Source organism: Haliaeetus leucocephalus, unplaced genomic scaffold (assembly GCF_000737465.1).
Source record: "Haliaeetus leucocephalus isolate CR32 unplaced genomic scaffold, Haliaeetus_leucocephalus-4.0 Scaffold173, whole genome shotgun sequence".
In the NCBI taxonomy this organism is placed as follows: Eukaryota; Metazoa; Chordata; class Aves; order Accipitriformes; family Accipitridae; genus Haliaeetus; species Haliaeetus leucocephalus.
Window position 1 is genome coordinate 4,990,917 of NW_010972609.1, and position 14,122 is coordinate 5,005,038.

At 35.6% G+C, this 14,122-nt stretch overlaps 1 protein-coding gene across 1 annotated transcript in view; it reads left to right on the plus strand.

The window, feature by feature from the left end:
- The window catches only part of METTL15 (methyltransferase like 15), a 92,273-nt gene extending 78,723 nt beyond the window's left edge, over positions 1-13,550 (plus strand). The window contains exons 3-5 of the mRNA XM_010563724.1: positions 2,833-3,024; positions 5,116-5,294; positions 13,105-13,550. Of these exons, the coding sequence (XP_010562026.1) occupies positions 2,833-3,024; positions 5,116-5,294; positions 13,105-13,550 (817 nt within the window). The remainder of the gene's footprint in view (positions 1-2,832; positions 3,025-5,115; positions 5,295-13,104) is intronic.
- The last annotated feature ends 572 nt before the right edge of the window (positions 13,551-14,122 follow it).

Genomic DNA, 14,122 nt, shown 5'->3' on the forward strand with positions numbered 1-14,122 from the left:
TTTTTTATTATTTATTTGAGGTTATTCTGGAAACAGGATTTACAGATGATGTAAACAAAAATCTGAAGGCTGAAGGAATTGATGCTAAATTAAGCATTTTTAGAGAAAATCATGTGTAACAGGCGGATGTTATTTGAACATAGGCGTAAAAGATAGTAGACAAGGGAAGAGTTTTATTATGTGCTAAGAAATGCTTCTGAATGCTTGGTGAAATATTTTTCTTTAAATAAATGTGTCATCCTCATAATCTAATACATTAGTCCTTGTCATCACTATCATCATTGTTACTATCCTATCGAAAGAAAAGTTGATATTTATATTTCCTTTCATAAGGTAATAAATCTTTCATAGCTGTGTACTTGGTTTGATTAATGGAAATGTAGGAGATACCCAAGCTGCTTAAAATTTTCTTCTAGTCCACAAAGAAACAGGATTTCAGAGAACTGGCCTGAACGTTTTAACATAGTCATTGTAATCTCATGAAAAGCATCTGGTTTTAGTAAAGATTAATATTCACCAAGACACCTATATTCACAATTGATACACAAAATGCAGTGTATAACAGACAGGTTATATACAGAAGCTATAATTTCATGCAGCTGAAAGGCTGACATCAAAATGTCAATCTAATTCTTTGTCAATCTTTTTTATTTGCAAACTCCAAAACATTTTCCAGCTTAAGCATCTCTCTATCAAAAAGTAAATTTCAACTTACATCAAATATACTTGTTTTTTAATTACCTTTTCCTAATCACTAAGGGTTGGCAGACCACAAATCAAAGGCCACTATCCCAAACATCTTAGTCATCCCCACTCTTATGACTTGTTTCAAGAAATGTAATCAAATTTCTAGCAAGTTATAAATATAGTTCAGAATAATTTTCAGATTGGTTGGTAGCACAGTACAGCACTAGTTCATAGCCACTGACATGGATTACTGTCTGCTGGGGGAGCTAGACAATGGCAATTTATAATTTTTTCCAGATCTCATTTATTTTCATCTCCCACATATGGAATTTTAAAGTTCATTCATCTGCACAAGCTATAATATTAGAAACACTGCCCAGTTGGACAAAGTGGTACAGATTTTCAAGAAAATCCCTCTCATTATATTGAGGGGAAATACAATCTCAAAGCTATAACTATATAGCTTAAATTGGTTTAAATATGTTAGGTATATCGTTGTGCTTTTCAGGAACTGTCAGTTCTTATTAAGCTGAATAGTTGTATTTAATTATGTGCTGGATGCTAATCAATTGAAAAATGTGTATGTGCGATCATGATATCCCTCATGAAATCTGTTCATTCAAGTTATTTCCCGGTTTTTGTGCTATGTGAAATAGGTTGATTCATTCTGCTCTAATGAGGATACCATTGTGTAGCTAAATGTTCTTCCATATGGTTGTGTTCATAACTTCTTCCCTTTAATTGAGCTTTTTGTGTCTCTCTCTCTCTCTTTTTAATTTTTTTTTAAATGTTGGTAGCATTTTCTCACTCCAGTTGGATGGGTGCAAAAAAGGTTCCGATTCCTCGTTCGTACAGTATTTTAAAACTGTAGCCACTGGAGTTAACTCAGTTGTGTCATAGTGCCAGTTGTCTTGATGTTAAACTGACCTGAAAGAAGGATTAGACTTAAGCTGGTATTTTGAAAAAGTTTTCTTTTCAAAATTACTATAATGCTAAGTGTCAAAAGATACATAGGCAGCTGTCCTTTTGTAGCTGAAAGTTAAAGGAGTCGCTCTCTCCATCCATGCACTGCTGCCCATGTAACTTAGACAAAATTATGCGAGTTAACCTAGTGGACCTTGTAATAATTTGAATGCTAATCAATGGGGCTGGAGAGCAGTTCCACAAACTGTAATCAAAATTCAGATGTGGAGGCAGTGGCTTCTTGTTAAGGGCAAAAATATATTGTGTTTTGCAGATACTGCTTAAAAATGCAGTTGGTTAATCTTTTTAAATCTGTGAAATTCATTGAGATTTTGAGAGAGAGATAAAATAAATTATTTAATTGCAAGTCACCTTATATATAAGCAAGAATCAAAAGTCCGGGTTTAGACACCCAAGAAAGCATTGGGCAGTTCAGAGCTGTGTCATCTTCTCCCTTGCCGTGCCACTTTCCCTTCCCAGTATGGGAATATTAAGCAAGAACCACCTTAAACCCAAGAAAGAAGAATGCTAAGCACAAAAATGCATGTAAAACTACTGTCCCCAGTTATAAGGTACCTGAATTGAAACTACACTGGAGTATTTTATCTGCTTATGATCCAGTGCGCCTCATTTGCCCACTTATTTTTGAAACGGTAAATACCACTAAAAAGAAAGGTGTTTGTCCCATGGCAGGAACCCAGGATTTTTTTTCCTGGCAGGTAAGTATTAACCCTGAGGCTGTGCAGTCGTGTTCCATCTTGTCTGCTTCTCCCCTAGGTCCAAGAACCATTTGTTCTTTTCCGCACTCTGGCCTCACTTGACTAAGGGCCCTGTGCCACCAGCATGGCACGTACCTGGGTGGTCAGGGCATTCCCGCTGAATGTGAATGGTGTCCCTTTGAATTCCTGCGTGTTGAAAAAATGAAATTTTAGTCAGGTTTCCATTTCTTTGAGATCAAGCAGGAAGAGAGTAAAGAGTTAAAGAAGCTTAAGTAGCTGCTGATGGGTGGTTTGGACCAGTTTTCAATGTTGACATATGAAAAGTACTTAAACTATTACTTTGGGAATAGCCCTATTGCTTCCGAGACAAGTGAGTGCTACTATCTAATTCCTGCTATACAAGGGGAAGACACTGCACTGTTATAATTAAAATTGAGGCTATTTATTTGTTATTTTTTTACAGGAAACAGATTCGAGCTCTTCTAGGACAATTTAGCCAGTCAGAAGCTTTGTTAATCTCCTCTGGAGTTGAGCCAGGGACTCTAGATGGAGTCCTCTTGGATGCTGGCTGTTCTTCCATGCAATTTGATACACCCGAAAGAGGTTTTTCCCTGCAGAAGGACGGACCTTTGGACATGAGGATGGATAGTGACAGGTACCTGTTAATAAAATATTTCTCCTTGAAACTCAAAACCTCTGTGCTCAGCAACCCCCTTAAATTGAAGAATTCTCATCATCAAACCGCATCTAATTTTGCATGACTCTACTGTCATTCTTTTGCCACAAAGCTTTTTTCGATCTCAATACTTAGACCCCTGGTTATCATCTTTTTCTTCTTGGAAATAAGAGGAAAGTTCCAGTGATGAGTAATTAAACCAGTAACATTTTTGTTAACTATACCATTAAAATTTTACGGTTTTGGAGTGTATGGTATACAGTCATAGGGGCATCTGACTTTCAGAGGCCTGTCTTCTCCCTGTTATTTCCACAGTTTCTCAGACTGTACTTGATCTGCAGGCTCACAAACCCTTACTGCAGTCCCTTTCCTTTTCTGCTACACTTACTATTTGTGGAACCTTCACCTGAGCACGTTCAGTTGCTCCCTCAGGAACGGAGCAACCTCCCCCTTTTCTGCAATGGCCATCTGACCCAGTTACTTCTCTCTAAAAGGAACATAATATAAAATAAATAAATAAAATCCCATCCACGATGTCTTCCGGTTGAAATCGGACAACAACATTGCTTTTAACACACTAGTATAATGTTGTCTTCCATGCCCAAAGATTTATTGTAAGCTTTCCTTAGCGATATTATAAGCTTCCTTTCTCATGGTGTGGGAGGCACATCAGGATTACTTAATTGTCAAATTAACAATTACTAAATAAATCACATCTATTTAAATTATTAGAATTGGTGTTTAGTACATTCAAGAGCATGAAAATCAATGGTGGAATGATAATTTCTACCTATGTAGCAGTTTTCATCTTCAAGCAACCTAGTGTATTTCTGTAGCATTGTGCTTTTTACACAAACCACCAAAGATCTCTGTTGTATAGATGATGGCAGTAATTGCATAATGGCTTACTGGGAGAATGAAAATTTTTGCTTTGTGTTTTGATGAACCTGTAGTCTTAAGAGATGTCATTTGATCTTTCATTGCTCACGTAGAGCCGATGGGAAGCCTCAGTTTCTAAGGAATTACCTTAACACGTTAATGTTAAGTCTTAACACAGCAAATTTCATGATATTCGCTTTTTCCAGTTTTGTGTAAAAAGCTCACGTGATTCCCCCTGGGATTCAGTGCTCAGATTTCAAGAGTCTGAACTCCAGGCTTATATTTGCATCATGAGAATACATACATGGAACAGGAGCATAAGAACAAAGGATACCTGTGGCATAACAAAAGCCTTACACTACGGTTGTTGCTATGATACTACTTGCCTCTGATTCCTAAGTTTTGTTATCTTTTGTAAGATACTGCAGGAGAGTAATAAATGCCTGAAAAATATTCTGCACATTCATGTCTTTGTAGAAGAATATTTATTAAGTAGGCTGTGTGTTTTCTCTGATTAGTAAACCCATCTATTATGTTCATAATATACCTTGAACTATTTCAACAGCAAAGTGACAGAGCTTTAAAAAAAATAAATGTATAGCTTATACTGCTTATATTGTAATAATTCCTGTCATTTGTAATATTAGGTCATTTCTATTCTCTTAAAACAGTATTTGGATATAAATTCTTATGCCTTTTAGTGAAAAGTGAAGTTAAATTATTTTCATGAGCAATTGTTTTCATAGCAGGAGATGTGAAAGAAAAGACCCTTGAAATCAGTTCTGACTAGAAAACAGCATATAATGCAAGGTGTCTAAAATGAACCCATAAGGGGCAAGTTTATATTCTAAAGCTGGCTAAATAAAATAGTCACACAGCGTTTCCATTTTAACATGATACTGAAATGTATTTATTCTTGTCAACTCATTAAGCATAGTTTATGATAATACTTGGAAGTTTCAGCTGTTCTAATTGACGTTAAGGAACAAACTCCATTAAAAGTAGCAAGGAAAAGGATTTAAAAGGTGCAAGCTATATCTGTTTTCATAGGGTTGCTGTCTCTTATTTAAAAACCTCAAAGGCACTTGTATGCAGTGTGTGTGTTTGACTTTATGTCTCAATGCTACGAAGCTTCACCTCTTGTCAATGAAAACTGACGTCAGCGAACTAATTGGCTCTTCTTGTGCGTAGGTACCCTGACATGCCCACTGCTGCTGATGTTGTGAATGCTTTAGATCAACAGGCGCTTGCGTCCATCCTGAGAACATACGGGGAGGAGAGGCACGCCAAGAAAATCGCTTCAGCCATCGTTCAGGCACGCAGCATATACCCCATCACCAGAACTCAGCAGCTTGCAAGCATTGTTGCAGGTACCCTCATTAATTCTTCACAGTGGCTGAGGGGAAAAAATATTAATCCCCAAAGTCCCAGAGGGATCTATTTGTACTTGAAATCATGCAGGATCTAATCCTGCCTATTCTGCTCTGATGTCAGCTCTCTCTTTTTTTCTTTTTTTTTTTTTAGCTCCCACTTTTAATATTGTAGTTTGACAATTAGTTTAATAATAGATTTTACATGAAGTGATTTATCATTTTGCCAACCAAGTTGAAACGCAGAATGACAGCAGCCTAGGGAATTATTTATCCCAGCTATTGATAAGCCTTCAAATTTCAGATACGTCATAGACCTCTCTTAGTTATAAATTTCTACGTTTTAATATTTTGAGGGGAAGTACCATGGCAGTTTCCAATTATGAATTAAATCAGATCATTTCTGTTTGCTTAAAGAACCAGGAAGCAAAAAGTAAAGCAATACATAGCTTGCTTCACCTTGTGAATGCCAACTAGATCAGCCTGGAGCGACTATTGAAACACTTCATCTTACTTGCTCTTCACTGTAAACAACTTGAACAAAATGTAGTTAGGCAGGAACTGTGCTCACATCAAGAACGTTCATGTTTGTGTTCTCAAGTGAAAAATTTCAAGGACAAATGTAAGACACAAATCCTGTTCATTAACATTTTAATATGTAATGTAGGGATATATATTTTTTTTAATGATGAAAATTACTGGGTCATGTCACAAATTAAGTCTAAACTGCTGACTCCTTTGAATATAGACCTTTAAAATGGCTATCCAAATTTAACATTTGCTAAAGAATAGTGTTAAAAGTTGTATTAGTATCCTGAAGATTTTTTTTAAAATGTATTGTATTCATAAAAATTTGTATTACTTAAACTGGAAGTTTAAGGGACTTACTTTTAATGATCGACAAACAAAAGGTTTGGATTTGTATAAGTCAGTCAGGACACTTGAGCTAAATGTCCAGTCAACCAAGGCCCAAGGCTTAGCTGACATGATTAAAGGATCTGAAGCCACTGCTTGCTGTTGTAAGCCCCTGCTGTAAATATAGTGAATGTGAGGAACAAACAGTCTTGAAAAACAAAAGAAATAAAACACTATTAGTTTTATAAAAAACTTGGAGAGTTACATTTTTAATATAGTCAGTCATCAACATCACAAACTAAAATTTAGTTTTTGTCACAGGTATCTCATGCTTTTTGAAAAACTGTTGAATATATATTTATATATATAAATAAATAACTGTACCGTTATTGAGATTGAAGCAACCATATTGTTATGCTAAAGGTTTATGTGTTACAGGCTGTAAACAAGCAACTGGGTAACTTCTGAAATAATTTTCTGCACTAGCTTGAACTAATAAAATAAAAATACTAGTGCATAAAAGACAGCGATTGAAGATCCCTTCATGTTTAATGTGTTGCATGTGAGTCATCACTTAATGGTCACTTTCTGTGACAATGAGGAGGATTTTTTTGTTCTCACTTTAAACTCTTTGCTATATTTGAAGAGAAGTTTGATACATGAATCAGGTATGCATCAGACAGTATACATGCCAAAGACAATGAATCCAGCACATATCTGCCAAGACAGTAAATACATATGTTTTGTGTGCTTTTTTTTGAAGTATGCCAGTAGTTAAAACAATTTTAAGACTTACACTGATCCCTGTTTGCGTAGAACTTCTTCCAATTTTAATTTGACTCCTCCAGTAAAGGAGCACAACGGTGGATCCTGTTAGTTTTTGGACTGATTATACCTCAAGAAAATTTCTGGTAACTATAATATATTTTGTTTAATTTATCATCTATGGTCAATATATATTGTTATGCAAAATGATATCCGTGAAGTTACTGAGGGAAGCCAGAGCTGAAGTGCCACAGACCACAGCTACAGGATCCTCTTGGTGGCACAGCACCCCCACCCCCCCTGACTAATTCAGGACTTTACAGAGTAAAATCTATGACCTATCAGTTAAATGTCAAGTCCTTTAAAAAATAAAATATTAATTAAAATAATAAAATCTTGCATTTTAGATTTTGCAGATTCTATACAAGCATGATTATCTCTCAAGAACAGGATCAATTTTTTTTGCCTAGTTATAGGAGCCAGAAAACAAGCAAAAAATCTAGCCAATGGTGCCAGGTGTTTATGTCTCTTTCTTTGCTTTTGTCAGTGTCTGAGAATTCATATATAGCCCATATTTCTTTCATGTGTTATAGATTACTATGGCTTCAGAATTTCTAGAACTCCGAAGTTTTGTGTTAAGGTCCAGCTGATAACCAGAATCCCAGTGTATCTAGATTTGGACTAGCCTGAAATTGGAAAATTTCATTTCTATTTATAGAATGCTAGACTTCTGGTCTTTCCTACCACCCTCCAAAAGGTTAGAACGTGCATTGTTCTTGCTAATTGATTGGGAGATAAGAGTGAAGGATGTAACTAAAACCCAACCAACCAAACAAAACAGCTCCACAACAGGTACAGAACCATCAGATGTTTCTAAAGTTTGTATTGGCAAGAGTTATAATTTTAAGGTATAGCTGGAAAAAAAATACAAATAGATTTGTATGTCAAGATTGCCTACAACAGCTTGGGGCAAAATCAGGTATCCCAGTGATTTCTTGTTCCTTTGTTCCAATTCAAGAAAATAATTCCTTCTCTTTCTTGACATAGAGCCTGAAAGTTTTCTCTCTACGTACTGTGACAATGAATAAGGTCCTATAAAAAAAACCTAAAAAAAATTTGGGTTTTTTTTGTTTTCCTAAATGTTGTCCAAAAGGCTTCTGATCCATCTATATAAGCAGATGTCTGTGAGCTATGGAGTCTGCAGTTTATGTGGGAAAAAGGAGGAGTTTTCTGTTCAGTCATGTGAACATCATCTCTTCTTGCAGCGCAGTCAAACTCCACTCACTGTTTATAATTTTCACACAGCTATCTGCTATTATGAACACTCTAAATACTACAGATTGGTAGTTCTCAACTGAAGGTCTGTGAATAGATGTGTGGAAGTCGATTAGGAAGCACTTCCTGATGGCTTTTGCTGTAGCTCACTCAGTTGTTTGGAAACAATAGGTTTAACTCGATGTGCGGGAAAACTGGTTAAAAATAGTGGAATTTTTAGAATGTAATTTTAATATGCCTTTTCCGTAGAACTGGTGATCTATTTTTATTTCTTTTCAGTGGGTAACATACCTTGTGTTATCTGTTAGGTTTTGTTCAAAATTTAATTTTTATTAGTGTTATTTAGGTATGCAATCTATTAACAGATCGTTTTGAGGTCATGTAATCATTTGGATTTAACTTGAAAGGAATGGATGATAAGATATTAAAGAAATTTGAAAAGTTTAAAAAGAACTTTAATGGGTAAAGCCAGTCTCATTCAGAGTGGTTCACATTTATAGACTTTAATTATCAGTTTGGAATTTGTAATATTGCCTGAATTTCAGATGGGTGAGAATTAACACTGTACTGAGGGAGCCTAGACAAAAGGACATTAGTTGCGTCACAGAAACTTATTAAATGCAATGCTAATTCAACAGACGGATTCCTGCAAACAGGTGCACCATCTGAATTAATTTTTAAACTCTCCCACTCTCATACACTCTGGGGACTTTAATGGTTCATGTTGACAGGCACAGCACGTTGCTAATTTCATTCACAAGCTTTAAAATTTCAATACATTTCAACATGTGAATCTATTAGATTTTTAAAAGTGTAAGTAGCATCAGGGCATCCCAAAACTAAAAATGATAATTTCTCTCACCGGGATTTCAAACCAGTCATCTAGCCAGAAGCGTGGTGTTTTTATGAATGAAATTCATTTTACAAGCTTCCCATACAGATTTTTTTTATATTTTTGTACGTTGTACAGCCTGTTACCAGGAAGGATTTTCTTTTAGTGTCATGGTAATTGGAGGGGGCTGGGTGAGAGATTTTGTGCTTTAGCAGAAGGCACAAATAGGTTTTTATTTAACTATACCAGAGGACTAAAAGTGGGATAGGAAAATTTTTCACCCCTGGAACATAGATCAAAATCTACTGTCTGTACTAAAAAGATAAAGGCCAGTGTGACAGAAATCACTACCACAGAGTACATTTATTAGTTAATGCCAGTCTCTGAAGACAGACCAATAAGTCTTTGAACTTGGAAATGGTTTGATTTTGGGTTTAGTTTGGGGGGTTTTGGTTGTCTAAAGCTGCAAAGTGGCTGCATTTCTTTACCAGTTTCCTGAATATTGGTATTCTGTACCATTATATATGATGGGCAGTGCTGTTTGTGCATGTTCAACTGAGGCATGTAGGGTTGTATTATACTTATGGAATATATCTAGGTTTTAATTTATTTTTCTTCAGTGTGTGATAAATTAATTCACAGTAATAAATTAACGTCACAGTTAATTGTCATAGAAGATTATTATAGGAAGACACTGCACTCAACAACCATGACGGGACAAATGGAAGAACCTTCCAAAGACCCGTTAGTGTCCCAGTCATGCTGGTAGCCTGAGTATCTCATTTATTTTGTTTATCTATTCAGTATTGCAATTGCAAAATAGCAGTGTTCATGATCAGACTACTAAAAATCTGGCCAAATATCAGCATGTCATTTCTATTTAGATTTTTACAAAACCAGTTTTGAAGTAGATCTTTATATTATCCTTGTTTTTTCAGGTAAGTAAAAGATATTTTGTTGACATAGGAGTTAAAACTTCCAATATTTTACTAAAATTCCAGAGAGATTGGCCGTGGAAATTTAAACAAAGGATCTCATTCTAGGCTTCTTTTTTTATGGTTAGGTCCCGATCAAGAAGCACCGTCAGTTTTGTACCTAAATTACATGCTGTACTCTTGTGGGTTGGCTTCATTTTTATCTGTGATACTTTTGGAAGCTGAAATACTCTTAGAATATCAGAAATGGATCATCCCCGGAAAACCAGCAGTATTTTTAGAAATACTTAGACTGCTAAAATATGATAGTTAAAAATTCTGGATCTGCTTTGAGAGGTGAACACCAGATCTGGGCAGTAGCAGCCCAAAATTGAAAGTATAAAACTGATGCTCTTCAAGTCACAGCTGTAAACTGTTCAGCAAGGGGCAGGAACAATACAGATAGAACCGAAAAAATGCACCCTGTTTTCTAACCCACTAGCTTGTTAACAGCTAATATTTTGTAAGGGAACAGTGCTTTTTCATTCCAGTTACAACTGTTTTCTTAAAGTGAACATGGCAGCAGTGGGCTAAGTTTTGGAAAGGGGGAGGAGAAGAGTGAGGTATGTTTTCAATGGTTTTAAAAGAAGGCTTAGAAAAAGAGATAGATTTATTGTGTGAGATCTTTTACAAAAAACAGTATTTTCTTATTCAAGAGACCATGGCGTCTGTAATTGAATTCAAAGATACCCAGGTATCTGATGTTTCAACTTCAAATTCCACTGAAGAAAAATGCTATTACGACTGAAACCTAAGACAGGTCTTACGGAGAATAAGAAGTTATGTATGTGTAGTCACTTAGTGCATGCCATGGAAACGTGCATGTCCTATGGTGGTTTTGGATACATTACATGCTGATTTGAAACCCTGCTGTTTCATTTAATAACTATTCAAGAGTTCTGAGCATACTGCTAGCGTTTGTAGCTGACAGTCGATCATTTAAAGAAAATTGTTTATTTTGCTCAGCACAGCATTCCTTTGTTACGCATTGAGACAGTTTTCTTCACACACAAATGGCAGTCACTGGCTGTTTTAAGGATTCCATTTTCAAAGTATCTATTTTTTAGGTGTGTAAAGAAATATGGAAATAGATACTGTGCCAGGTAGTACAAGTTTGGGGTCAGTTGGTTTCTTGGAACATCTTGCCTTCTGCAATTTTGAGTTCCCCTTTTAGTTCAGCTCTTTCATCAAAACAGGCTTTGTGACTCCTACAATGAGGGTATATATTCTTTTTTATGATTTATAGAAAGTATAGAACATGGTGTTCTCAAAGACAGAAATTATATTAGCTAGCTACCGTAATATTTTCTAGAGTTCGTGAGTGACGGAGGAGCCTAGCTCCCGTAGGTTAAATCTATTTACTGTTTTGTGAAACAGAGTTTAAAGCCACAAATTCCTGTGCAGTAGTGTGTGTGTTGGGAGAAGCTGATGCTGTTGCCATTTTCTGTCTCGCAGGATTCAGACTATAGGAATAGGAAACAGCCGCAGCTATGATGGGTGTCTTCAGTTAGTTGAGGAACTGTTAGCATTAAAGTCAGAGGAGGTAGGGAATGTAGTTGGGAAACTTGGGTATGCAGAAACACGTCTTAGATACACTGCATACATGATAATAACTCTGTTAATAATGATTGGATTTTTAAATCCTGTTATTGGCCTCTCCCTTTGCTGAACACTGACGATCGCTTGTGTGTTTCTGATGCCAAACACTTACGTTCTCTGACAGAAGTAAAATCTTACCTTTAAAACTCTCAGGAATTCCACTAATAAATTACTTTGTGCCAGTGTACTGGATTATGATATCTCTATTAAATTCTTTTTTCAATCAGCTGTGTAAATGTGAATTTAGTCAACTTGTTTCAGAAGTACCATGTTCCCTTCTTTTACTCCACTACATAGAATATCAATTATTTGAATGTGAACTGCATTTACTTCAAACCTATTGCTTTATTTTGCTGTAGTTTAGCACTGGCATGGAATTAAGGCATTTTAATACATACATACATACATACGAGCTGTATTGCCTTATCTCTAATGGGCCCTCTTGTTCAGAAGAATAATTTTTTCCATTTATGTGCTAGCATTATTCATTCAATTTATCTTTACCAGACTCCTGTGCTCACTTACATAATAGATTATAAGTTTACTCACGTTTCACAGATCTTGTAAAACTCTTGCACTTTAGTCCCTTTGATCCATCAAATCTGGCTTCTCTAGCTTTTTGCTCAGCCCTTTTATACTCAGATAATGAAGATTCAAGCCTAAAATACATTAAATAATGATATATTAAAGTTGCTATCAAAATTTCAGTCTCTACAGAGACTTGTATAGCTCATGAGAATTTTGGAGAAAGGAAGAGGGAGTTTTCTGCACCTAGTAAAAATTATTTAATCTGGTGATTTTTTGTCCAACAAACTCATACCTTGACATGTTCTGCCGTATAGGCATGTAAAAAAGCAACAGTATCAGCTGCATTTTCTAAATTTCTCAAGATATTTTTGTGAACATTTGAAGAAACACAGGTGTAGTGGTCAACAATTCTTATCCCCAAATAAGGATGCCTCTTTTCAGCTTTAAGTAATTCATTGAAGAATACTTATCACCAGGTAGACATTGTCTTCGTCTTATATCTGCCTGTGAAGAAATGCGTAATTATCTAGAAGGCAACAGTTAAAATTGTGTCCATCATATATTAACTTTTTTTTTGCCTTTAAAGCATAAAACAAACGACCACAAACACTGCACTGACATTGACTACACTGAACTGTAAAGTAAGGCTTATCTAGCCCATCTTCATTTTTTCCCTACCTTAGTTTCACCTATAATTTTTTATTTTAACTTTGTGAAGCATTTGAGGAAGGAATTTCTATGAAAGATTCTAGGGGAAAAAAACAACACTCAGCCGCAAGCCAAGTCAGTTTAATAGGGTTTACTTTCAGAAATGCGAATTCAAAGAAGAAAATAAAGATATATTATAGAGAAGGAAGCTCACCACTCAGGGTTCAGTTGTAAGTATGCTTTCCTTTAAAGTCACCATGCGTGAGTGGATTAATGTCAGGATAGCAATGTAGAAATAATAAGATATTAACATCTCCTTTTTAAAATTTGACAGGTGCTTTTCCAGCATCGGCACTGTATGCACGGAAAGACTTGCTTCAGAGACCTGCGCATGTTGCTACCAAAACTTTTCAAGGCCTGCGAATATTTGTAAACGATGAGCTCCATGAACTCTTTATAGGGCTGAAGACAGCTGAGAAGTTTCTAAAACCTGGAGGTCGCCTTGTAGCCCTCTCCTTTCATTCACTAGAAGATCGTATTATCAAACGTTTTCTTCATGGAATAGAAATGACAGAAAAGTACAATCTTAGCTCAAGGCAGAAGATAAGACAGGGTCTGAAAAATTGCTCCAGAAAAGAAGATGCACAAGAATCTCCCCATGGAAAATCCAACTCAAAGTGGATTTTGTTACAGAAAAAAGTTCTGACACCCCAGGCCAAGGATATTCAAACAAACCCAAGAGGAAGGTCGGCCAAGCTAAGAGCTGCTATTAAACTCTAAAACAAAATATATGATTATATAATTTTATAATTTCCTTAAATTTTGTCTTCCAGAAGGATAACTGGACAGATAGTATCAATCTGAAAAAATAAAATGAAGGCTGTTAGAAAACATTTCTTTCCTACCTTTGTGCTTCTTTTTAATTAGGACGTAGTATAGAGCATCAAAAGGTAAAATAAATGTAGATAGGTGGGTGTCAGAAGTTATACAAAAAAGACATCTTTTTAAAAAGAGCATCAAAACCAAAGTTCATAAAAATTACAGGTTTGATGTATTTACAATGATGAATTTAGATTAAATTCAAAACCCTGACATTAACAGTCTAAATTCAGTAGCTGACTGAGACAGTCACATTTTTCTGGGGGTGGATTTCACACACCTAAGTCAGATGGCTGGTTTAATCTAGAATAAGTTTCAACTAACCAAAGAATTCATGATATATAAGTCTCTGTATCAATTGTCTTGTTGCATCAATGCCTGTGGGACAAGAGCTAGTTCTTAAATAAATTGATAGCAGTATGTATGTTCTACCCAGGAATTTGTAAATGAGCTCTTAACTTTTTTTAAAATAA